This window comes from Triplophysa dalaica, chromosome 14, assembly GCF_015846415.1.
Source record: "Triplophysa dalaica isolate WHDGS20190420 chromosome 14, ASM1584641v1, whole genome shotgun sequence".
Classification (NCBI taxonomy): Eukaryota; Metazoa; Chordata; class Actinopteri; order Cypriniformes; family Nemacheilidae; genus Triplophysa; species Triplophysa dalaica.
The window spans coordinates 5,327,452-5,352,480 of NC_079555.1; the positions used below are offsets into that span (position 1 = coordinate 5,327,452).

At 38.6% G+C, this 25,029-nt stretch overlaps 1 protein-coding gene across 1 annotated transcript; it reads right to left on the bottom strand.

The window, feature by feature from the left end:
• On the bottom strand, positions 1-24,081 carry cmip (c-Maf inducing protein). The gene is made up of 21 exons (XM_056766941.1): positions 23,203-24,081; positions 13,896-14,021; positions 13,744-13,794; positions 12,565-12,726; positions 11,861-11,902; positions 11,516-11,578; positions 10,741-10,821; positions 10,547-10,650; positions 9,298-9,402; positions 7,428-7,799; positions 6,344-6,409; positions 5,450-5,476; positions 4,412-4,460; positions 4,155-4,262; positions 3,949-4,065; positions 3,702-3,842; positions 3,382-3,429; positions 2,772-2,918; positions 2,583-2,688; positions 2,270-2,340; positions 1-1,851 (listed from the first exon to the last, which is right to left on the bottom strand). The coding sequence occupies exons 1-21, from the start codon at positions 23,533-23,535 to the stop codon at positions 1,798-1,800; spliced, it is 2,373 nt and encodes a 790-aa protein (XP_056622919.1). The 5' UTR covers positions 23,536-24,081; the 3' UTR covers positions 1-1,797.
• Between the last annotated feature and the right edge of the window lie 948 nt (positions 24,082-25,029).

Sequence of the window (25,029 nt, forward strand, 5' to 3'; positions counted from 1 at the left end):
TGGATGAAACAAATAGTCAAAAATATAATTAAAAGCAATTTTCGTCAAACACAATGTCAGTGCATTTGGTCAGTGGGAGGAGGGTGAAGAAAGACAGGTGACCATATGCACTCATCGCAGAAATGAAGGCAACAATAGTCTCCCAAACGTGAGGAGAAACACACATTTGTCAAGAGAGGGGAAATTATATACACTCATATGTACATTATACAGTATGCAACTACGCAACATGGCAGAACACAAGTCGATGCCGGTTATGGCACCCGGTACTGTAATCCCCCAAACGGCGTCTACATCGGTGTGTATGTGAAAGCACACGCCTATCAAAAACCACTACGTTCAAGACTGGCCACACAGACGGTGCCGCAACTCGTAGCACAGTCCATCTATCTATAGTCTTTAAGTGGGAGTAAAAACAGACACTCCTTTGTAAACACGGATCAGAAAAAGAGTTTCTAAAAAAAACATCCGATTTAAGTTATGACTGTTACTTAAACTGACCGCTCGACTGCTTTTTTATATGAGATATTTCGTTCGACAAATAATTTGATCTGTCTCCTTCAAAACACATCTCTCTACTAGTCAACATACAGTGGTGATGAACTACACGTTTAAAGAGACAATCACGAAAGCAAGAAAACAAAGTCATAATGGACGTAGCACAAATCTGGCTCGATATTTCGTTTTTATATAAATATGATGAATATTTTGCTAACCGTTATGGCAGGACACTCGTGGTGGACTTCTACTGACCACTAGAGGCGACCACAGCAAGTTTACGGAGAATAATAAAGCCTAATAATCAGTTTAAAAGTCATCATCTATGTACAGCTTTCCTCAGAGTTAATAGGTCTATACAGGAAATGTTTTTAGGCACCATCTTGGTTCAGTATGCTTGACAAAAGAATTTAAGGAAAAAAAGGACCAAATAAATGGGAATCATAAATACAGAGTAGTCCCAGACTACTTCCTGGACGACGTGCTCTTAAATATGGGTGTAAAATTAAAATGACACTGTACAACGTCACGATGAAGAGCAAAGCACCTTAAGTGTCTACTTTAAAAATGGGGATACATCGTTTTTTCTTTACAAACGCACATGTGAAAGCGGTGTATGGAAAAATATGCTTATTCAAGTTGATAAAAAAAGACTTTTTTTCAGAGCGACGGAGAGAGATGAATGTGTGAAGAAGTGGACATCATTACAGTGCACGCGATACGAGATTTCAGGATGTGAAATGACCGACAAAGCACGCGAAATCAAAACGAAACGTTTTGTGGAAATGTTGGCTTTCCACGCAGGAGGTGATATCAAAACTGTCCTGGAATGTGGCTCTGAATATTCAGGCCTTCATCAGATGCTGGTACCACAGGGGACATGAATCCAGGTGGTTCAAGGAGACCGGGACAAATCAACTTGTGGGAAAAAGGACTAGGATTTAAATCCATAGTTTAAGCTGACGTACACGCTCAAGGACAAAAGACACGGTTCCTCTGAGGGGTGATTATAAAGGCAAGACAACCAAAGTCCCCTTTACAATGTCATAAGAAAGGTTCCTGTGCTGTCTGATGATATCACGAGACAAATTTTTGCACTTTGATGGCGCTGTAAAGAGCGTCCTTGTGTTTGTGAGATACTAGTCAGTCCTATGATAATATCAGAAGATCCTCGTGTTCGAATGATGTTCCTATAAATATTGTTTTCCGTGTTGGTGATTATGATGTTGTGTTCCGATGATGTGTCAGCGATTTCCTGTGTTTACACATCTCCTCCAGTCTTGATGATGCTGAAGGTGTTTACCATGCCTCGGTGTAGCGAACATCTACTTCCTTTAGGTTGGGTAGTTTGGCCTGCGGGTTGGGCGAAACAGACATTTAGATACCAGGATGCTTAATGTAATTTACACAAGCTGGAGCAACATGTTGTTCCTGTAAAAACTGCTCTACGGCCTACGGTTGACAGTGCAATTGACTGAGACCCATTTAAGAGATTCTAAACATTACACACGTCCTCTTTATATTTAAAGGAATAGTTCACTCCAAAATAAACATTTTTTTCATCATGTGCTTATACACAAGTTGTATTTTTTTGTTATGTATAACACAAAAGAAGATATTTTATAAAATGTGGTTAAGAGTTCTGGGGGACTATTGACTACCAGATGATTTTCCTACTATGGTAGTCAATGGTGCTCCATGTATATGATGACAGAATGTGCATTTTTGTGTGAACTATCCCTCAATTCATACACACAGTCATCTCTTTTACCTTCAGGTCCTCATACGTGTCCGCAGTGAGTTTAGTACTGTTCATATTCAGACTGCACAGACTTTTCATAGCTGCAAGAACAAAAAACACATTTTATACTATATGTAACCTAAAGCATCCTGTAAATGTGTCACTTGCACTGGATACTTGCAAGCATAATGAACAAACATATTCGTATATTATAGACCAAGAAGCTAGAAAACAACCCCAATGACAACACATTTAAACAGTAGGAGTTTTTTTTTAGTTTATTTCACATTTGTTAGTAGATGGTAAATATGGTGACTGGAGATCAAATGTGAGCAAGTCTTACAGCTGAGAGAGAGCAGGCCAGCATCCGTGACCGGAGTCTCACATAAGTTCAGAACCTGCAGACAGGCCAGATGCTCGGACAGTAAGCGAAGCCCGACATCCCCAAACTGAAAGAGAAAAAATGCAATGAAGTTAATAAAAAATAAAAGAGTTTAAATGTATCTAACCTAAAGAGATAATAAGACAAGACCTGAGTGGACCACAGGTTGAGCTGTTTGAGGGACGGCAGCTTGATGAGCTGTTCAGCGCAGGCACTCGTGACGTTGGTGAACGCCAGGCTAAGGTTCTCCAGGTTCCCAAAGGAACCGGAGCTCAGGAGACGAGCCAAGTCTGCATCCTGAAGAAAACAGGCAAAATACATGCTAAAGAGGCTTTAATCATATAGTCGCCGAAAAATGAAGAGACCATTCCAAATTTTCATTAAATCAACATGTATTGTGGTCATTACAGTCCAGTGTCTGTTGAATACCACATAAAAAATACTATTTGAAATTTTCCTAAATACATTTACAAATATGACTGTTGTATTGCTAGAAAGAATGAATGTGAACTATTTGCAGTACTTGAGCTTAAATTTTTTGACCCGTTTCTCCAGTTTTCATTTTCTGCTAATAAACGCAAATTTATCATAAAAAAATGAGGAGAATTATTATTTGTATATTAATAATCAGAATAATTAAAACCGTTTACCTGAACACATACCTATCAATTCAGAAAAAATTGAAATAATTTTGAAATGGTCTCTTAATTATTTCCGCAGCTGTATATAAGAGAGAATGCATTTAGAAACACACACTTACTGTAGACTTAGATGGCAGAGTGAGTCGAGTAGGTCCTCCTTTTCTTTGCTAGAGAAAAACAATATAATTTCTTAGTCGTTCTGGAGTTTTTATTTCACACACTAGGTGGCATTAGTGGGTACATTTAATGCCCAATACATAGGAAGTCTGTAAATGGGTCAGTTCTGTCTTTGTGTGAAAACCAGAGCACTGCGCTAAACCAAGCTTCTCTTGCCCAATAACAAAACAGTGATGACTGTGCAATGACCGGCCATTATTGAGGTCTGTGCACAGAAATGAAAACATCCGTGTTGATGTGTGAAATCGCTTTGTGCGCTCACCAGTTCTTTAAGCTCCCTCTGCCTGTCGCACAGCTGCTCGTACATACGCAGGCCGACTTGGGTGCTCTCCAGGGTGGAGATGATCTGTAGCTGTGTGTCCTTGTTCTCGATGATGTTATACTCCAGCATAAGACACAAGATCTTCGCAAAAACACAACACGCCATATAATTGCCATATATTGACATCCTACATGGAAGTAGGTAACTCGCTGCATTTCAAAACAAAGCCACGGTTAGTCATATGCACCTCCACCATGGTCTGGTTCCCTCGCAGGGCCAAGAGCATGCAGGGTCCCAGCTTGTTTTCAGCCAGCGACAAGAGAAACTTCTTCGTCTTGTAGCAGGAGCCCATCAGGATGTGGACCTGTGGAGATGAAAGACATCGGGCCATAAAATTAAATACAGTGAACTAAAATCAAGCCAAGATATTATTTCATAGGAACGCTGTCATACCATGCTGGCAAACAACTCTCCGTCATCATCGCAAGCCACGCCCCCTGGACTGTACAGCTGGAACCACCCGTCCTTTCCAGAGCGTACACTGAGCAAACAGGAGTGGACCTGCGAGCGACACACACATGCATACACAGTCACAAAAGCTCAACAAACCCTTGTTTACCAAGTCTACGGTCACAATATTAAGCAAGCATTCCATGTGAAATGTAAATCAAACAACACCCTCTCTGTAAACTACAGTTTCCTTGTCTCACCTCTTGTCTGGGGTCCTCGGCGAACCTCTGAATGACGTATTTCAACTCTCTGTGAAAACAAAAACAGGTTTTTGTTAAATGACACGACATGTGACCCTAAACTAACACAAAGGATACAACTCGCATAACTTCATTTGTTTGTTTATCATTTGACTGCAGTATGGCAAGACTGATGCTTTATATTATACCTTATTTAAAGGTACAGTTCACAAAAAATTAAAATGTGACTAAGTTGTTTTGAAGAATTGTACTTGTCATCTTTGTCCATGGATTTATCATAAATGCCGACTGAGGCATTAAATGCAAAAGCACCACAAAAACATAAAATAAAAGTTTGAAATAAATACCGTAAATTTAATTAAGACCACCCTATAATGTGTATAAAGGAATTGTAGGCTGTTTTACATGACTTATGCATGAATATAAGCACATAATGTGTCAGAACAACAGTACCAGTCAAAGTTTGGAAACTTAACAAAACTAGGGAGTGAACACTACTACAGGGAATTATTTTGCGACAAAAAGCATCTAAAATAAAATAAAACTGTTATATTTATGCATCTAAAAGTATCCATCCTTTGACTAAAATTTGCAAAATTGTTTTCTTGGTATTTTTGGGAACCTTTTCAACAAATTTTAAAGAACTTCAATCTATTCAGATTTCTTGTTGACTACTTGTTCTTCATTATTTGGTCCAAGTCATCCATTTCAAAAATAGTTACATTTTTGTTTTCTAATGAAAGAAATTGATGTTTATTTATGTCAACAAAAATAATTTGAGACATTTAAGCACACACCTTGAGATTTAAACGATTGTTAATTTCATTACAAACATTTCAGTCATGTATTTCCAAACTTTATAATGGTACTGTATTTTTTGAATATTTATTTATTTAGTTTTAAAATTAATCCTCATTCATTACGTATCAAAAAATGCCCAGAAATATTTGGGAACCGTGAACGATCCTTTAATTGCTTCTCTTGAAGTTTTATTTAAAGATCGTTCTAATCTCTTGTTCTGTATACAGTAGCTCTTACTTTGTAAATTTGGCATGCGCGAGGGCCCTAGAGAGGAGACAGAGAGAAAAACATTGAATCAGACACATACAAAATAAAGTGGCATCATTTTTACATAATTACGCGTGTTGCTTTATTAGTCTGTATGTAGACGTGCTTGCCTCGACACGCATGATGGTACAATTTCAAATCAAAAGTGTCGTGTGCATGTCTGTGAGGACTTCATAAAGTGTTTTGCATGTGTGTCACACGAGCTCTGGGATGCGTCTGGTTGTTATTAACATTTTCTAATGAAGGCTGGAAGCTCCGTGTGGTGTACGAGCGCAGGTGAGCCCCCTGCCTGTGGCCACCGCAGGGCTCTGCAGGAGACCTGTAATGATGCGGCCCGTCCTGCAGGGCCAATTACAGGAACCACAGAGGACCCGAGACAACACTCCCAATACCCACAATCCCACTGCAGAGCCCTGCCGCGGCTCGGCCACGTCAGAATCTCCCCCGCACAACACCCCTCGGGAGACAACTCCTCGTACACAGAGCCCATGATATCAGGCTTTCTGTGCATTACACAAGGGAATGATGAAGAACGAGAAAGAGATGAGTTAGGTCTAAAGCTACAGTCACAATGGTACAGTGATGCAGATGGTACAAACCGTCAACATTCTACTAAATCAGGATGATGCAAAGCAATAGATTGTAATGAAAGCAATCACATTAGAAAAACAAAACAACTACTATCGACAGCCTGTTGATATTGTAACTCCATCATTCATATATGAATCAATGCGGATTTAAATCAAAATAAATCGGATTCCAAAATCTGTGGAATCTTGAATTAAACTGAATGTGAATGCAAAGTGAATCGAAACTAGAATTAAATCAAATTAGGAAATCAGCCTCGGAGGAAGATGCTCTTACTCTTTTGGGAAGGGGATGGGTTGTAGAAGGCTGGCCAGTGCTGGTCTCCAGTCATCGTAGTCTGATCTGTGGAGAGAACGGCCCAGAGGAGAAATTAGAGAATCTGATAGGAGTGAGAATAGGATAAATAATAGCCAACTAAATGGTTATCAACACAGCATTTAATGATGTGACAAAGTGTCTGATATAAATACACAGGCTGATTTAAATCTCTTGGAAGTTACCATATTGCTGCATCTTTTTTTTTCATATACTTATATTGGGCCTGTCGGAAGCTTTCTATTTTGCCAAAACATAAATAAACATTTAACCATGTTTACTTTTGTTCTGTGATAGCAGCACTTATCTCCAGGATTGGGGCAGATTTCACAAATCTGTTCTAACAATGTACATAATATTCAGTTACGAAAAAGAAAACAATGTTTTAAATTGGCTTCAATAACATGACATTGGTCGGTCGAACAAATAGTCCCGTCTCAAACTGTCTACACCGCACGCGACCGGGGCGACACAACAAAAGACATTAGAAACGAATTAGTTAATAATGTTGCATTTAAAAAAGTTGTGCCCAGAGTTGTTTCAAATCCGTATATATTTCTTTGTTCTGATGAACACAGAGAAAGAAGTTTGGAAGAATGTTAGCAACCGAGAATTTTTGGACATCATTGACTACCAAAGCGGAAAAATGACAATGGTTGTCAAAAGTGCCCCAAAACTCTTTGCTTTCATACGTTCTTCAAAATATCTTCTTTTGTGTTCAACAAAACAAAAATACGATATTGTTCTCTGGTATGGTAGTCAATGATGTCCCAGAACTGTCATTTGCTAAAATTCTTCCAAATATATTTCTATGCGTTCAAGAAAACAAAGAAATGTAAACAGATTTAGAATAAGTTTAGGTCGAGGAAATGAGGACAGAATTTTCATTTTTGGCCGAACTGTTCCATTAATGGCATATACGTTTTTGCTTTGGTACCAGCTTTGTTACCAAGAGTCGTGAAAATCTACAGGTATCAACCACTGAAGTCCTTCAAATTCAACGGGGACATCTAAAAGACAAACATAACAAACAAAACCCACTTACAGCATCTTGAGAATAAGAGCAAAACAGCCCAGCACTCTGTCGGCGTGTGCAGGCAGCTGAATGGACAGGGCGTTGAGCGCCGGGCTGACCAGCAGACAGTCGATCAGGTTGGGTTCGTTATCGCCCTCCACCGGGGCTTTTTTCAACGTGTTTGTGTTGTTGTTGTTACGCTCCAGCTCCACAAGGATCTCGCTGGAGTTGACGATAGAAGGCGGAGGTGAAAGCGGCAGGGCGGGAGGAGGAGAGAGAGCGGTGGTCGGGGGTGGCGTGGGAGGCTCGGGCCGCAGCAAGCGCAGGGGCATAGGAGGTTTCCTCTCACTCTGCTGTTGGCAGCCGTTCCGGATCTCCTTCAAACTGGGAGAATTGTCTCGACTGAGAGAGAGAGAGAGAGAGAGAAAGATATTTGCATAATCAAACATATTTGCAGTCTCACAGAAAAAACAGTTTATTTTTGTGGCACACTTACAGTTATTGTGTCACAGACGTTTGGAGCAATTGGCATATTTTGGCAACAATAGAAAGTTTGTCACTTCTGACAAACAGTAATGTTTTTAACCTTTGGACAATATTTCCCTTATAAAACAAACAAATCGCTGCTGTCTTTCTGAAACATTGCGTCTACATAGTTTGTGATTTTTTTTGTTGCAATGAATCATTATTTTTAGTCACTCTTTGGCCACTGTTTGTCATTAGGTTTTGCAAATATCAAGTCAATAAAAATTATTAAAAATTGCTTGTCAACTTTGACACCACGGTGTGTAATATTTTAAAAAGCACAGTGTTTTCTATTCCCTAAAAAACAGTAAATTCGGACATACAAGGATTTCAGAGGACAGCGAAGATATATGGAAAATAATGCAATATATTAAATAATACATTTCAATTACATTGGAACCAAGTTCCTATATTAAATAAAAAAAAAAAAAAATCCTTACAAATTATTCAATATATTGTAATTTATTAACAACTATTAATACATACATATTTAAATTTATATTACAATTTTAATATATGGTAAAATATGTTTTCTTTTTGCTTAGGGTTGCCACTAATGTTAAACAGGCAAAAAACATTTTTTACTTTTTCGTGAAATTAAGATATTGTTTTGTGAAATTGGTTATTTCAATAGTTAAGGGAAAACCATATAGTTAAGTTATAGACAGTATCAGTAGCGACTACCTGAACAAAAGTTATGCGATCCAAACTAAACGTCTAATAGACCTTTGAAAAGGTAATACAATTAATATACAACAATTTTTTTTACATAAATTAAATAGAAAATATATAATATATATATATTATAACCAAACACAGAACGGAAGTAAACTTTGGGCCAGATATGTGCGTCAGGTCTATTCTAAAGATATACTAACGCGAAACATTAATTTAACTTTATTGTCTGATTGAAAGTGGTAAAGACCATATTTGCTCAAAAAGAAGCTGTAGTTATGAAAATTATTCAAACAGCCATGGGAGAGTGAACGAGGGAACACATTGAAACAAAAACAGCGATGCAACAGAGCAAACGAAAGTCTGGGGAGTGAGTTGACTCTCCCGGGTCAGAGAGGATCATGGAAACTTTTGAAAAAAAAGTTCCTCATTTCTCTCAGGTAGGATCGCCGCGGCCTAGAAGCTCGAGAGATGACACAAACAGGACACGCGAGACCAAAAATGTCACTGAGGCCACGTTACCGTTGTTTGTTACAAAACAAATGCAGTTGGAAATAAAGAACAGAGTGTATTTTAAGATTATTAAGGAGCTAGCGGATGGGCTATGGCGCCGTGGGAAAAATAGATTCAGAGAAATGTTTTGTGCTGGAGTCTCAAGGGTGAACTAAACGGGACGGGGACATCGGTAAATCAGACGTACCTGTTTATGAACTCTTCATAGCAAGAATAGATGGCAGCCAGGCACACTGCCACAAGATTGGGGAGCACCCGAGGATGAGGGCATTGTCCGGTGGGACCATGCATGCTGAAATCATAACACATCAGAAATAAAATCAGGTTCTGTTGTCCAAACATGCGCATAATGACAGCTAAAGGAAAACAAAGCTGTAACAGGAAGTAACTTCAGGGCCGGTCCTAAACAAACCATTAAAATGACAGTCTGACAGATAAAATGGATATTACAGTGCATATAGTATGAAGGCCTGCTTTTTGTACGCAAGTTAGGTTCAGCCAAGGTTAGATAACTTTTCAACGTGTATTAACCAGACACGACACGACAACCTTCAAGTGATGTGCAATTTTAACATCTGTACTCAAAGTGAAAATGCTGATGTGTGCACATTTGCAAACACACCACACATGCACAGTTAAATAGCAACATGCATACTTTATATTTTCCTTGATGCATGAGGCAGCAAACATTTTATGGTTTTCTTTTGATTTGACGCTGTCGGGGAAAAAACCCGGTAACTCCAAAACTGCTACTTTTCAGAAATAAAAAAACACAACTCAGCCTGAACACTTTTTAAAAACAAATACTTTTATAGGTGAAATATTTATAACACAAACAATACGATCAGACAAACATTAAGTTAGTAATGATTCATATAAATAAAATAATAAAAAAGATATTAAAAAAATATATTTTCCATCCCTATGCAACAATATATGTTTTCATATAACTTTTAAATAAGTTTTTTAAAGATATAGTTCACCCAAAAATAAAAGTTCTGTATATTCTGTCATAATTTACTCACCTTCAAGTTGTTCAAAATCTGGATAAATGTTTTTGTTCTGATGAACACAGAAATAAATTTGGAAGAATGTAGGACAGGAAACAGGAAGTTCTGGGGCACTTTTGACTACCATTGTTATTTTTCCTACTATGGTAGTCAATGGGGTCCAAGAACTGTTTGGTTCCAAGCATTTTCAAATATCTTTTTCGGTATTTGACCAAACAAAATGTTCATACAGCTTTTGAACAACTAGAGAGCAAGTAATTCATGACAGAATTTTCAACTAGAACTGTCCCTTTAATTTCTCCTCAACAAACACCAATGTTGGTATGGTTATTCAGCACACCATGCAGAAATTTTGACCAACAAATAGAAGAAAAAGTCAAATCAACCCACATTAACCTAGAAGAGAAAGGCTTTAACGCGCCTCACCTGTGTATGAACTTTTTTACTACTTCCATGCCGGCGTTCAGTTCATTCAGAGCCAAAATATACTCCTGAGTAAAGAGACGGAGTCTGGGGCATTTCCCGAAGTCCTAAAACCAAAAGGTCAAACAAGTGTTGGTGAACTAGAAAGCAGCAACGTGAAGCGAAGAGGTCGTGTCCGGTGTAGCGTGTACACTCACCATGTTGTGTTTGAGGATTCTCTGAACCACAGGTGTGAACACTTCAATCACCACCATCGAGCGGGGGCGCTCCCTACAGTGCTGCATACAGGAACACAACATAAAGATATTGATCAATGCATATTTTAATCATCAAAACCATATAAGCTAACCCCTTTAAAGACACCCGGGAGTAAAACATTTTGTTTTATGGAATGTTCCAGAGTATAAGTCATTTATCCGTCCAGGTCCTTTTTTTAAATTCACGTGTCCTCATAATCTTTAATTAAAAACAACAACATCTATTATTGCCTATTGGCTGTCCAATAGCGAGGTTTTAAACACTCCAACCCATTCCTGTAGCCCCGCCCAACATTTTTCTCATTCCAAAGGCAGTTACATTCAAGATGTACGTCACGATTCCGTAGAAAACATTGCAACTCAAGTTTCATGCCAACTTTAAACCGCAGAATGATAATATAGTGATGATACCTAATTATTATACCACAGAAAAAAAACATTGGGTTATATGACTAAGCTCTTACGTCACATTATGAGCCATTTTGTATCATGGAAACAATCAATCAAACTTTTCTATGTTTAGTAAAACACAATGTGGTAAAATATATTTAATTTTTAAACCTGTGAATTACAGTGATAGCTCAAGGGATGGTGGAACAACATTAAGGCTTGTAAAGGATGAAAGTTGTTTTCATGCTTCATCCTTAAATATTGTTTCATCTTTTCCAAACTGAATAAATCCATTTCTTCTTCCCAGAACCACAACCACGTTTACCTTGCAGAAGAATTCACATAGGTCAGGAGGAGGATGGTTATTCTCCAGAAGGGGTGCGATGGCCTACAGACAGATTCACACCATTAGTCACCTTCCAAACAGACATGATGAGTCTTGTTGCCTTTCATGCACATTTTTAGAGAATACATAACCATCAAAAGCAGTTCCACCACAGCTGTGCATACAAATTCCAGTTCTGTGGTGCTACATTTTCACATCAATTTTATTCCAAAGCAACTTTCAATGAGCCCCAAGACACATTATGTAACCCTGCCTTTGTTAGCGGTAAGGGTTTCATGACACTTGTGTGAAAAAAACATGCATAAAAAAAGCAAACGCACTCACCACAATGATGTTCTCATGGTCCTGAGCGCTGAGGTTACTATTCTGGAAAGGAAATGACACAAACGCAATGCTGAAAATGTATTGGCCACTGGTTTGACAACAGACTGATTTAACAACTAGTAGCAACACACGCTTTTGTTAAAGCTTTCCATGGAATAGCTTGGGTAACTCAAAGATAAAACTTCTTGACCAAAGGCCTTCGAGTTTTCTGTTCTCAGAACTTTTAAAGAGCTGAAATACTTAGTATACATAGAATTTGTGGGATTGAAAGTAAGAACTTAATTTATATCCAACAACTATTTCTAGGCCAACATTCTAGAAATTTGCTATGTGGTTCCTTCTCTATGTTTTCGAATGGGTCTATGGTATTCTGTTCCATTTATACCATTTTTCCACTACTTTTTACATCCATCAAGCAAACACCACATTGATTCAGAAAAGAAACCTCACACCTCTTCTCACAATCTGCCTCTTTGCTTAATTTCAAGCATCATTTATATCGACAGCACAAAGGCAGCAGGACAGGTTACACAGAGATTCAGGTGGAGACCAATTTGATAACAATATAATTGCCATAACAAGTATCAATAATTAGCTTTGCTTAATAAGCGGATAACAATAATGATGCTAAGTAAATAAATAGCTAATTCCTCCGGTTTCTCTTCATTTCAACAGTGAGGTAAGCGTGAATGCGTGTGACGTACCTCAGCGAGCAGGGTGGAGATGATGTGCAGTGGTGCCTGATGGATGGAGTCATCCTGCAGAGGTGAGGTCAGGGCCATGTCCACCAGAGCTCTGATCTCCTTCAGCACCACGTCCCAGCGGCTTGGGTTGTTCAACACTTTGCGGTACTTGTAGATCTTTTTCTACAAATGAGTCAACGGCAGATGGAAACCCAGATTACACGCTTGGCTTTTTAACCAATGTGACCCACAGTTATGAAATGCTATAATGCACCAAATCTATGGAGTAACAGCTGTTGTGTACATTATGGTAGACGGCATGTAAATGAACACAGAAACGAGTCGGGGTTGTTGGTCGGGGATTTCAGGTTGATTTGTTTACATAATGTGTACAGAAGTATGTGGACATTTCAGTTTCACTTGAAAAGGTATGAATGTCATAGCATTTAATGGGAAATCTAGTGGCACTGATTCTAAAGATGCAGCCGGGGTTGTTATGCACTTTTCAACATCAGGAAACAGACTTTTTAATAATAAACGTAATGATAATTCAGAATAAAATAACTTGGATCATGTCATATTTTGTTTAAGAGACAAAAACTACATTTCTCATAATTTCCTCACCCTAACGTCATTCCAACCCTGTATGACATTTTTTGACTGCGCGAAGGAGAAATTCTGCTAAATGTTATCATAAAAGTGATAATAAAAGTGAATTCTGCACATCTCCTCTGAGTTTAACATAAGAATAGTCAGCCATGAGCTTGCAATTACATGACACCCACTAAATGATCTAAATGATGACAAAATGTTTGTTTTTAGGTGAACTGTTGCTTTAAAGGGATAGTTCACCCAAAAATTTAAAACGATGTCATCATTTACTTTCTTCAGTCGTACACAAAATAAGATATTTTAAAGAACGAAACAACGTTGGCCATCAATGACTTCCATTGTATGGACGCAAAACATTTCCTAAAATATCTTATTTTGGGTTATACAGACAGGTTTGGAATGACATGATAAGTAACTGATTCAATCAATTTTGGGGGGGTGAACTATCCCTTTAACTAATGCAATGACAATCATTTGTCCTTTTTGAGTCCTGTAAAATACAAACCTCTCATGAAGAAAAAAAATGCAATGTGTCATTAACTTGATGCGCTTTGGATTTCTAGGTTTTCAAGAAACTCCTGACCTTACCTTCCACTGTATAGAGTGAAACCACTGGTCCCGCAGATAGCTGTTAGCAGCCTGCACACAAGTGCACACAAACATTACCAAAAAAAATGAGTCAGACCGAGGGTAGATGTCCCAACCCAAGCGTAATGAAACATCGAAGGGCCTGAACTTACCTGCAGGAGGACTGTCCCTCCAGGGAAGCTTAGCTGGACACAGTATTTAGGTGCATTGTCCCAAGACAACAGCTGCAGGTCTTCTATGGTGCTGTAAGACAGAGGGGCCTCCATATACCCGGTAGGCTGCAGAAACAGGAAGAGACACGTTCACATTTGCAGTAAACGTTCTGAAACCGCAGCAGTTAAAGACCTTTCTCACGACTGGTGGCCTCAATGCACCTATCTGTCATACGTCAATAACTTTGACCTCAACGTGAAAATAATGTTTGTGGATTGCACAGAATGTCATGATCTTGAAAGGATAACAGATTCAGATCTCTGCTTAAATAGGTTCCTCACAAGATTTCAGGTGAACATATATTATTGGTTTCTTAAACAGGAAATACATTTACTTGCAATTTAAAGGGATAGTTCACCCCAAAATGAAAATTGTGTCATTATTTAGTTACCCTCGATATGACTTTCTTTATTCTACAGAACACGGCAGTAGACATTTTGAAGAATGTTGGCAACCCAACGACGGTGGTACCCGTTGACTTTTATTGTATAGACTAGAGATGTGCGGATAAGCTAAAATGTCACCCCCATCCACAGCTTCAAATAAATTATCGTATAATTTATCGCAAGTATAATTTTCTCTGATATAGATATCTGCACCCGACCCGGACCCGATCGTCACTTTAATTTCTTAATACATTTTCTAGCACTGTCTTTGTCTGTAAATGCTTAAATCTAATCTTTTGATGTAGCACACACATGATGTACCATATTAGAGGTACCAGTCTTATGGCTTTCATATACATACAGTGCCTCACAGTCGTTGCATACCCAGCACTTGATTCATCCTTATTAACCACTCCGCTAAAATGCTCCCACACGGTACTTTTCTTTCCTACCATTTGTTTTGTTTTTAATTCTCCCTTTTTAAATTTCTATCGGATCTGTTTTGCCTCCATTTCTGCTATAACTCTTTTCACCGCCATTGACGAGTTATCTCGTCATTTAAAAAAAAACATATTGTTTGTCCATATATTCTTTACAGAAAATTTACTGTGAGCCATTAAAGTTGGGTGAAATTGTTCAAAATCGCTGGCGTAGGCTGGCAACTTTTTGTTAAAAAGGCTGGCAGCAAATGAGGTAAGAAATAGACCGTCCTCAACCGCCACCACGCGCGCATTTCTTTTAAATTACTGCAAATTAGTGCCTGATGAAAAATGCATTTAAAACAAATTAGTATTTTTTGAGAAATTTTGTTAATATTGTATTTGATATCATCCACCCGCGTCCCACCCCGCAATTAATCAGAATGCATTTTTTTATTACTCGACCCACCCGACCTGCAGATCATCCACAGTGTCCGCGGATTTAACAACCATCCGCGCATCACTAGTTTGGACACAAAACTAATGCAAGTGAATGGCAACCGCTGTAGTTCGTTTTAAAATAATCACAAAGGTTTGAAATGACAAGGGGTGAATGACACAATTTAAGGCTTTATAAGTCTTACCCAACAACGTTAGCTTCTTTATTTGTATTATTTGTCATGCTGCCCGCTGTGGCTCGTTTCTCAGTTCCACTCCAGACTGAAGTGTTGGTGGTCACGTGACCTCAAATGTCAACATGCTGTTCCTGGTCTCCTTCCCTCTACAATAGCACACAGCGGCTGTTCCTTTATTAGCCTCCCTCCCTTTTCTGCAGCCCGGCAACAGGCTCTTCCGATATTAGCATCTCCCTCCCTCCGCCTTTGCGCAAACAGGCTATAGCTTTTTGCGTTGCTCTCCCTCTAGACTCAAACCTAACCACAGTTCCTGTATTTGTGTCACCCACCCAGCTCAGTAGAGCAAACAAGCTGTTCCTTTCTTTGACTCATTCTCTGCGTCTCTCGCTTTCTCGAACAAGCAGGCAGCTCGTCCCCAGTTTGACGGAATAAAACAGTCTTTTATTTACATCCCCCACTCATTGGTGATAGACCAACTAGGCTGTTCTCCGTCGGCTGGCCTCCCCCCTCCTGTAAAGGTTCAATTTGCACAGCTTGCAGAGGCCTGATGCGACCCATGATGATGATAAGTCATCCTTATGATGGGTTGGGATGATAAGTATCTATTCTACAATATCTCATTTTTAAAGTCATCAATCACACCAGTGCTTGACTACAGGCGAGCGACAGAGCACGGGCCCAGATAAACCGCCGGTGTCTGCTTGTCTATCATAAAGGCAAAGAAAATGTGTCAACCAACAGGGTTTATATACAGCAAAGACGCAAACCTTTTTTTTAAAGGTTGTCATAGCTACAATAGCAGAAGAACCTGCGCCGAGCTTGACGGTGTCCGCACTTATCTTTGTGTTACTCACTGTCCTGTCCTTACCCCCTCTCTCTATCTATCTGTGTTTCTTTCCACTTCTCCGTTCCAAGAAGTCCCCCATTTCTTTCTTCCTTCTTCTCATTGAGGCTGTTTTTCACGGTGCAATTCTTCCTTAAGGAGGAGTTGAATAGCTCTCCTCTCACCATTGCTATGTTGCCATGGAAACAAAGAGATGAAATAGAGACATATGTTTTTTTTTGTTACCAAGGAGATCCAGATGGAAAAGGATGTGGAGAAAAACATCAGTCTGTTCAGATGGCGTCTCTATAACTGACAAACTGATGTAGAGAGGGATCTCAACAGTGGTCTGCCAATCAAACCGTGAAGAACCAAGAGTAAGCGTGAAGCAATGAGTTTTTCAAAAGCTAAAATATTCTTATGAAATTGGCTTTAAAACACGATTTTAATGTTTCAAAAGTACCATTATTTTGACCAAACTGATATTGTGGCCAATTAGACCAAAATGTATAAAGGTCCAGTGTCTGTAAATTAGCGGCATCTAGCAGTGAGATTGCGAATTGCAACCAATGGCTCACTCCACCCCTCCCTTTTGAAGCACTACGGTGGCTGACACAGGACTAAGATGTCGACATGTTTCCGCTTCTTTGCAAAAGGAAATAACGTACAATGCGCTCTGTAGAGCAGATTGTCTGTTTAGGGCTACTGTAGATACAACACGGTGCTTCATTATGCATTATGTATCTTTGTACACCCCTGAAGACATAGTTATCTATATAATATTGTAATTCTGCAATATATTCTCAAAACAAATTCACATTGGACGTTTAAGTGGAAGAAGTAAAAAAAGATGTTTTAGCATTATTTTAAACTAAATAAATAAATATATACATTGAAAAAAATATATATTACGTATTCATTAATATTAGTAATACATCCAGTTTGGAGTATGTAACTACACGTAAAAAAATGATATATTACAAATATATTTTAATAAATGCGACGGTGATAAAGCAAACTGATAACTTTTAAATTATTTTTATTAAAACAGGCAGTTTCAGTTTAAATCTAAGATACAAAGTATCTTAATAAATACAAAGTTATAATATACATAGAATTATAAATATATACTGTGGAGAGTGGACCAATGAATCAGTCAGGCTATACCTGCAAATGCATAAAAAAAGCATTTCCCAGTTACTGTTAACATCAGCAAAAACAAAGCCTCTCTCTTTAAACATTTCACGTCACGGTTTTGCATAGCTGTTCAAGCACATGCTAATTTTGTTTAGACAGTGCAAAAACTGACCGCACGGGTATGAAACATTTTCACAATATGCTATGCTCTCCTCCAAGGTAAACACGGCTTCTTCCAGCTAAATACTTAAGGCACAATTTATCAACAGTAAACCAGATGAGGAGATCCAGGACAAGCCAGGAGAAGGAAGTCTCCAACCAGTCAAGCAAACAAAAGAAATGCAACAGGATAAGCTACAGAAGAACTCAGAGCTCAGTTACTGTACAAACAGGTAGAACCAAATAGTCTACACACCAACAAAAAAATCCAAAGTCATCTGGCTTTAATTAACACACTATATCTGTCAAAATATAACGGATAATGGACGAACAAATCCAACACAAACACATTTGAAGATACTTGGCCTGCACGCACACTTTTTTTAAACCAAAAATGCATCACTTGTAAAATCTAGTTCAAAGAAATTCTCTGTATAATACAAATAACTGTGACATGCAAAGTCTGATGCAGCCAAACGAAGTGAGAAATCTATTTTAAAACTGGTTTTCAAAAAACAGCTTTGAAGCCCCAATGCACCGACTTCAAAATGTGGTTCTGCTTTTTCTAAATCTAATTCACTCATAAGTCTATCCCTTGAGATGAACAGGTTAAATTTCAGCCTGCCGTCCTCTATTCATGTGTCAACTTTACCGCAAATTTGATGACCTTACACTGCAAAATGAAATCGGGTGGCAAGTGGCTAAAATTACAGATGTGGCTACGTCAATTCTGTTTCTAAACCTCAACAGCCTGCAGCCTAGCGGGTTAAAAAGCTCAAACACAATAAGCACATGTGATATCATATGATACAGCTGTCATTTTAATAATAAAGCTACATGAATAACAGTCAACCGCAAACCTGGTTTACCTGGAGGGCATCTGAACTGAACCTCCACCTATGAATGCAATGCAGTTTAACAGTGCTGCAAACTTTATTTAAAAATGCAAATGATTCAAACAATTTTTTTAATGTGCCATCTGATTTGTTAAAATTTCTTTATAAATGTCAGAAACGTGTTAGGGTGGATGCAGCACATGATAAACATTCATTCAGACTTGCTTTATAATCAAATAGGCCTTTTGTTTGAGTAAACTTTACCAAAGTCTTGTTCGACGACTATTTCCCAGACTTTTTGTCAGATTGTGAGGTAAAAATGCTGAGAATCCCATTCCAAGATGCCCCCAAACCACTCCCGATGTGATCATGTGGAAGTCCACAAACAAAGCCCTTTACATCTCAACGGGCTCTCTATTATCAAAACATCTCCAGAATCTTTCATCAACACAGCTCCATTGTGTGATTCACTCAGTCCAGTATAAACAATGAATATGCATTCTACTACACATTTAACATTTCATACGCCATCTCTTTGTCCATATATCCCTACTACAACAATAACGACCGCTCAACAATATCAAACCACCACGTATATGCAAAACAGTTGTGAAAGCCTGCCATTGTTTAAAAAAATGCTCTCCTAATGGCTTTTCTGTGCTACAAAAACCATGCCAGCTCCTACATCTCAATTACAGCGCATATTTGGAAGGTGGCCGAGGATCTCAGGGAGTCACAGTTATGTGGCCAGTCTTCATTGTAGAGAGTTCTGCATACAAAAGCCCAACAGTACCAAAGAATCGTGTGATGGGGGCGTTATCTGACCCTGTAGTACTCATGATGAACAGACTTGGGCAACGTTTTGCTTTTAGTCATCGGCACTGCCTCAAGTACGATTGAGGCTAAACCAGAATGTGTGCCTTCATGCTTAAGTTAGACAGCCAGGTAAATATCATGTTCTGTGGATCAGAACATCTCAAACACAATGTACCCTGGTGTTCAGTATCTCAAACCATTCACGATAATCAAAACATGCAGCTCTCACCATATTGAGTAAAGTTTACACAAGATACGTGTTGCGATCTTTATGTACTGTTTTCTGTTTTCAGGACCTGACATGTACGTCAACAATAGACGGCAGTAACACTTGCGGGCATTCGCATAAATATGTCTTTTTAAACGAAAGAGTGACAGGAAGTATTTATACTGGACCACTGTCGCGCAAATATGATTTAATCTCTTAGAGCTCAGAAATATAGTGAGTCACAGATCTTTCCACAAAGCGGAGTAAACTTTTCGAAACTGCGCAATCAAAATGCCAACTGTTTTGTCTTGATCTGAACAGACGTTCATAAGAAAAAAACTAGAAAATACCCTGCAGACTGGGGAAAATAATGCAATTTTAATTTTACGTCTGACAGGAATCCCCATCATGTGCAATGTTCATAAAGTGAACAAGAGTGATTCTCTTAACAACATTGGAGAAAGATAATGACAAACAAGAAGCAGATGTAGGGAAAACATATTACCAATTATAACTATAATATATAACTTTTGTATATTAGTTTTAATAACCTTTTAACTTTTTCCCCAGGAAAAAAACACTTAAATGTATTTAAGATGCTCTATTTTAATGTAAAAAATGTACTTAAACAGTACTTTTTTAGATTAACTTTAAAAGATCTAAGTGTTTCAATTTCAATTTATGTGTTATGTAAAAAGTAAAAAAAAACTACCACACAATTAATTTTACCTCAGATGTTGTACGGATTACTTAAAGTGTGGAAATGCATTGGGAATTTCTTTGACAGAAATCCAAACTTTCAATTTAGAAGAGATGTAAATAACTATACACTAAACAAAAAAAATACATCAATCTTTTAATCTTGCCCTAGATATTTTTTATCAAATCCTTTCAAGATGATTTTATATCAATATCAAGGTGACTACGGATTACTACTGTACTTCTAGCAGGGAAGCAAAATGTTCACTTTCAATCCCAACCAATTCAAAATCTTAATTCAGATTACTAATACCCATAAGTACTCTGAATCATACAGTTCCTCCTAAAGCACAATTGTAAAACACTTAATAGAATCACAAACAGGCAAGTCTTTGCCAAAAGAGAGCATTAGCCACAGACAACTACTTCCATTAGCTATGGTCAACTGAACAAGGGTCACAAGCTAAACATCTATTAGAGACCTTTCGACTACAGAACAACCGATACTGAGTGGCAGTACAGCCAGAGCATAAAAATAATTGTTTGCCAACTTCCTCATCTGTAAATTTCTTCTGAAACCTTTCCAAAATGACAACATATAGTAGCAAACATAAACATATGGTCAGTGTTTGGCTTGGACTATTTTTAGCTAACCTCACACAAATCCTATGGGCTCCTTAGTCTCAAGGGCTGGACTTCATCCGACATTCAGACCATTTTTAAACAAGCAATCTAATTTGTTTTGCAACATTATTTTCAGGAAGAAGTTAACCACTAATTCGATCATATCAGAACGATGATATAGCTATAAAAAATTAAACCTTTAATATAATCAGAAATTTGATGATGCCAGTAAGGGCTTGAGTCCATGATCAGTCTGTCAGGATGTCCTACACTGGGAGATTCAGCATCAGTAAAAGTGTCTCATTTCTAAATTATTTACAAATCTGACAGCACCATTCACATCGAGTCTAACAGTTAGGGCCGTCACGAATATGAAATTTCTCTGACGATTAATTGTTGAATAAACAATTGCGATTATGGCGATACATTTTTCTGTTTTAGGCTCTGACAATATAATTATTGATGACAATACATTTATTCAATGACGAAAATATATACTTGAAATGTGAAAATGTAATAAACAACTAATATTATTAACTGTAGAGTGACCTTAGAGGAGTCATATGACACGGCTAAAACGAATATTATCGTTTGTTTTAAATGTAATGCAAGGTGTGTGCACGATTTAAGGTTAAAAACGCAGATTTTTGACAAAGTTCATCAGTCTGAAAAGCGAGGTGTGCTACGATAGGCCAGTTAACCGATGCGTAGTGATTGGTCGAATACTGCAAGCATGTGACTGGAATGTAATGCCTCTTACCATATTTGGAACATCAGGTTCCGAAGGAATTTTACTGACAGGTACGGCCACCTTACTTGCCTATACATTTGGGCTGTCTAGTTAAAACATACCACGAACTGACGTAGATTTGTGGGGGTGTGGTTACACGAGGCCCTTCAGGCAGGTCTGGGTGAACCTTCGCTTTTAGATAGAATGCATCTTTTGTTCCGACACTTACATTTTTGCAATCTTACGTGTCTAATACATGCATGGGCAACTTATAACACACCAACGACACAAAAACACGAATTCGCGCCATATGACCCCTTTAAAAGAGAAGACTTGAGTCTTGAGCACTAAACTAGATATTATGATCTTGGTGTGTAGAGGCAGCAAGTCTGGAAACAAAACAAAACAATGAAAATTCAAGGCTAATATAACTCAAACGATGAAGACATATCATTTGAATCTAACAGAGATGTCAGATCAAGGACGGTGGATTAAAAATGCAGATCACCCTCGTTTTCAAAGGATTGACAAATTGCGTTTATCTGAAATAATTGCGATGACGTCAAATAATTGCGATTAGAGGATTATTTAATAATTGTTACAGCCCTACTTACAGTTACAAATAACCTTGATGGACTGCCTGTACAATTTCATACGTGTTTGCTTTTTCCAAATAACAACCATTAAGATGCTTGAGGCCTCTGGAAGCCTCCCAGGTGGGAAAACCCATTGTGACTGTGACACTGCTTTTCCATAGGCAGGCCTCTTGAGCAACAATTAAAACATATGTCTTAATGTTTGTGAATATCTCGTAAGGCTTGAAATCTTGAGAGAAAAATAGTTACAAGACAAACAGGACATGTGAAATACTCGTGTTCAGGATCGCAATGAACACTTCACTGACACATCTCACTATAACAGGTTATTCATACAACTACTTTTGAACAGATTATCCGTTCTCAATGTGGATCATGCACCTGAAAAATAATCACACATTATTTTAGTATCTCGGCCGGCCTAAAAATAGCCCCTCATTATTCCATGCAGTAAGGACGAGGCCCAAAACATTAAATACGGTGGAGGCAAAAAAAAACTCCTTAAATTGAGGCCAGTGAACATCTTTGTTCTCAGGAAAAAAATCTCTGGCAGGCCCAGTTTTTCTTTGTCTGTGATTCGTAGTCCAGCACAGTTTTTTGGATGCTGATCTTTGGAACAAATTATAATGTGACACTATATGGCTTCAAAGATGCCTCCGAGTACATGTTGCTATATAAATGATGAACAGAGCAATAAAATAAAGCCTTTGAAAATGATGTGGTTATTTCATGATGAACAACCAGAGGCATCTACAACCGTTTCATCACCAACTGTCTGGCAACACAGCTGAAACGTTACAGTTTGTACATTACAAATATCATTCAACCGTTTATCATTAAAACATTACAATACTTATTCATGTGATGGCCTTATTACAGTAGCGTATGGTTTAATTGTCTTCCATAACAGAACCCAACACATAACCAGTAAATACCCACATAGACTAATACGATTTCAATTAAACCAATAATCCAATAAAATGTCTATTATTTTTCAACAGACGACCCCCCAAATCAATAAACATCATAACGGGAAATGTTGCATTTATTACTGACGTCAATGGTGCGTTTCCCAGCTCTGTTTCGCATTGAATCCGAGAAGATAAGTTACTTCTCGCTTTGCTCACCGCTTCAAAGCGGAACTTAAACGACCCCCGCAGAACAGATCCGGATCTTACCGTGGCAGACACCAGACTCCCGTCCGTCAAGGTGAGATGGTGCGGCTCCCACCTCCGTAAAAACTTGGAGGTGAGGATTTTACTGAGGAAGGTCCGCGGGTGTTTGACCACGCACACCTGGATGTCTCCTTCCTGGAGCAGTTTGTATCTCATGCCGCTGCTGTTGTGAAGCAGGGTCCTCTTGCTACAGGGCCCCGCTTTATGGTTATTATTTCCCTCCGGCGCGAGCGGCTGTTGCGCGGACATTTCCCCCAGCAGCGGCTTGCTCTCTTCGGACGGATAAAACTGATTGTTGTGCAGTTCGTTTCCTCCACCGCTCCCGTTAAAATCCATGTTAAGCCTGGGCGAAAGTCGACGGCGTGGGGTCGGATCGGGTGGATGTCTTTTGATTTCGAGGCCGGATAATGGTCGTCCCTGTGGTTTTCATATATAGGCGATCCACCGTGATTCGACCTCGATGCGTTTAATATCTGAGGTGTTAATAAGACAACGATCGGTGGAAATGGACGCCATTAAATAAGCCCGTAGTTGAGGTATGTCAAGGTTCAAAGGAGTCCTGTGTTTCCGTATTATATCCCCAAATAATGTCTTTCCTTTTCGCGTCGCGAGCTCCCCCCTCTCTTCCAGCGAGCTATTCAATATGCTCGGGCCATTGCCGTATCCATTGCGCCCGTCTCCGCTGCATATTAATCCAGTGTATATATCCAGATATAAACCGGTAACGACGGAAACAGAATCCACACGGTATTCTGCTCAAGTCCGTATTCTATTTGTTCTTCAGATGCTCGGTTCCCTTTTCTGTCTTTTTTTCCTCCCTATCTCGGCGGAGGAACCGTGCGCTTCGGTAGGGCTGCGTGGATTGGTCCCGGCTCGTTCATGTGATACCGGAGTGACGTCAATGGGGAGGCGAACGGATGCGCGCCGTGCGTCTGTGGTCGCTACTGTCTCTGCTTGATAGGGAGCGTGCACTTCCCCTTGCTCGCGCAAAATGGTGAAGAAGTCATGTTAATATGAACACATTCTTGCTCATTTGTTGATGAAGATGAGCCCTCTGTCGTCACATTCACGAGCTTTCGTAAAAACGTTTGCGATGTATAACCTGTGTTTAATGTAAAGAAAAGTGTTGGAGGTGAATAACGCATGCGTGTGAAATGTTTATAGATGCATAATAATTTAAAGATGTTTTCTCTAATGTTTTTTTATTTTGCATGTAGGCAACTGTTTGTGCTAAAACAATAATAGAAATGAATCAAATTGGAGGAAAAAAACTACAGTTCACATGTTTCTCAGGGTATTATTATTTTTTGTATGGCCACATGTCTTTTGTCCAAAAACTATATCGAGCATTTCCACTGTTTCCAAGGTTTCCAAGGGAAAAAGATATCATTTATTAAACACATGCTTATCGTTTTTGATAAGAGAAGATATCAAACCAATGTTTTGGCAACATGAACATGATAATTTATTTATTGTACAAAATTGCATTACGTAAAGCACAAACAACTCTCCCCAACCTTACCTTTATACAGAAAGTCAGAGGATATGTTTTAAATCTTTTGTTTAAATTCTACCATCAAAATATTATCGAATCCGGCCTTAATGTAAGCCACGGTGGTTTACTGTATAACCCGCCACGGCCATCTCTCAATATGATGAAATTCACATGCTAAAACAGCTGTTGAAAGTTTTAACTTCTGTGAACGAACGGAAAAGTATTCATAAAATTAGAAGTTTGAAATTCCACGCATTGTGTTATAGTCAAAACACTCCGGTCCAGCTTTTGTTTATCTTAAACAGCAACGCCTGAAAATAAATAGGCCCACATTT

What these genes read in the sequence shown, in the direction of transcription:
- cmip (XM_056766941.1), bottom strand. Translation starts at nt 23,535, where the DNA reads ATGGATTTTAACGGGAGCGGTGGAGGAAACGAACTGCACAACAATCAG. An exon ending in GAGAGTTGTTTGCCAGCATG is followed by an intron (nt 4,066 to 4,154) that starts GTATGACAGCGT and finishes TCATCTCCACAG; the next exon opens with GTCCACATCCTGATGGGCTC. An exon ending in TCAACCTGTGGTCCACTCAG is followed by an intron (nt 2,689 to 2,771) that starts GTCTTGTCTTAT and finishes TTTCTCTTTCAG; the next exon opens with TTTGGGGATGTCGGGCTTCG.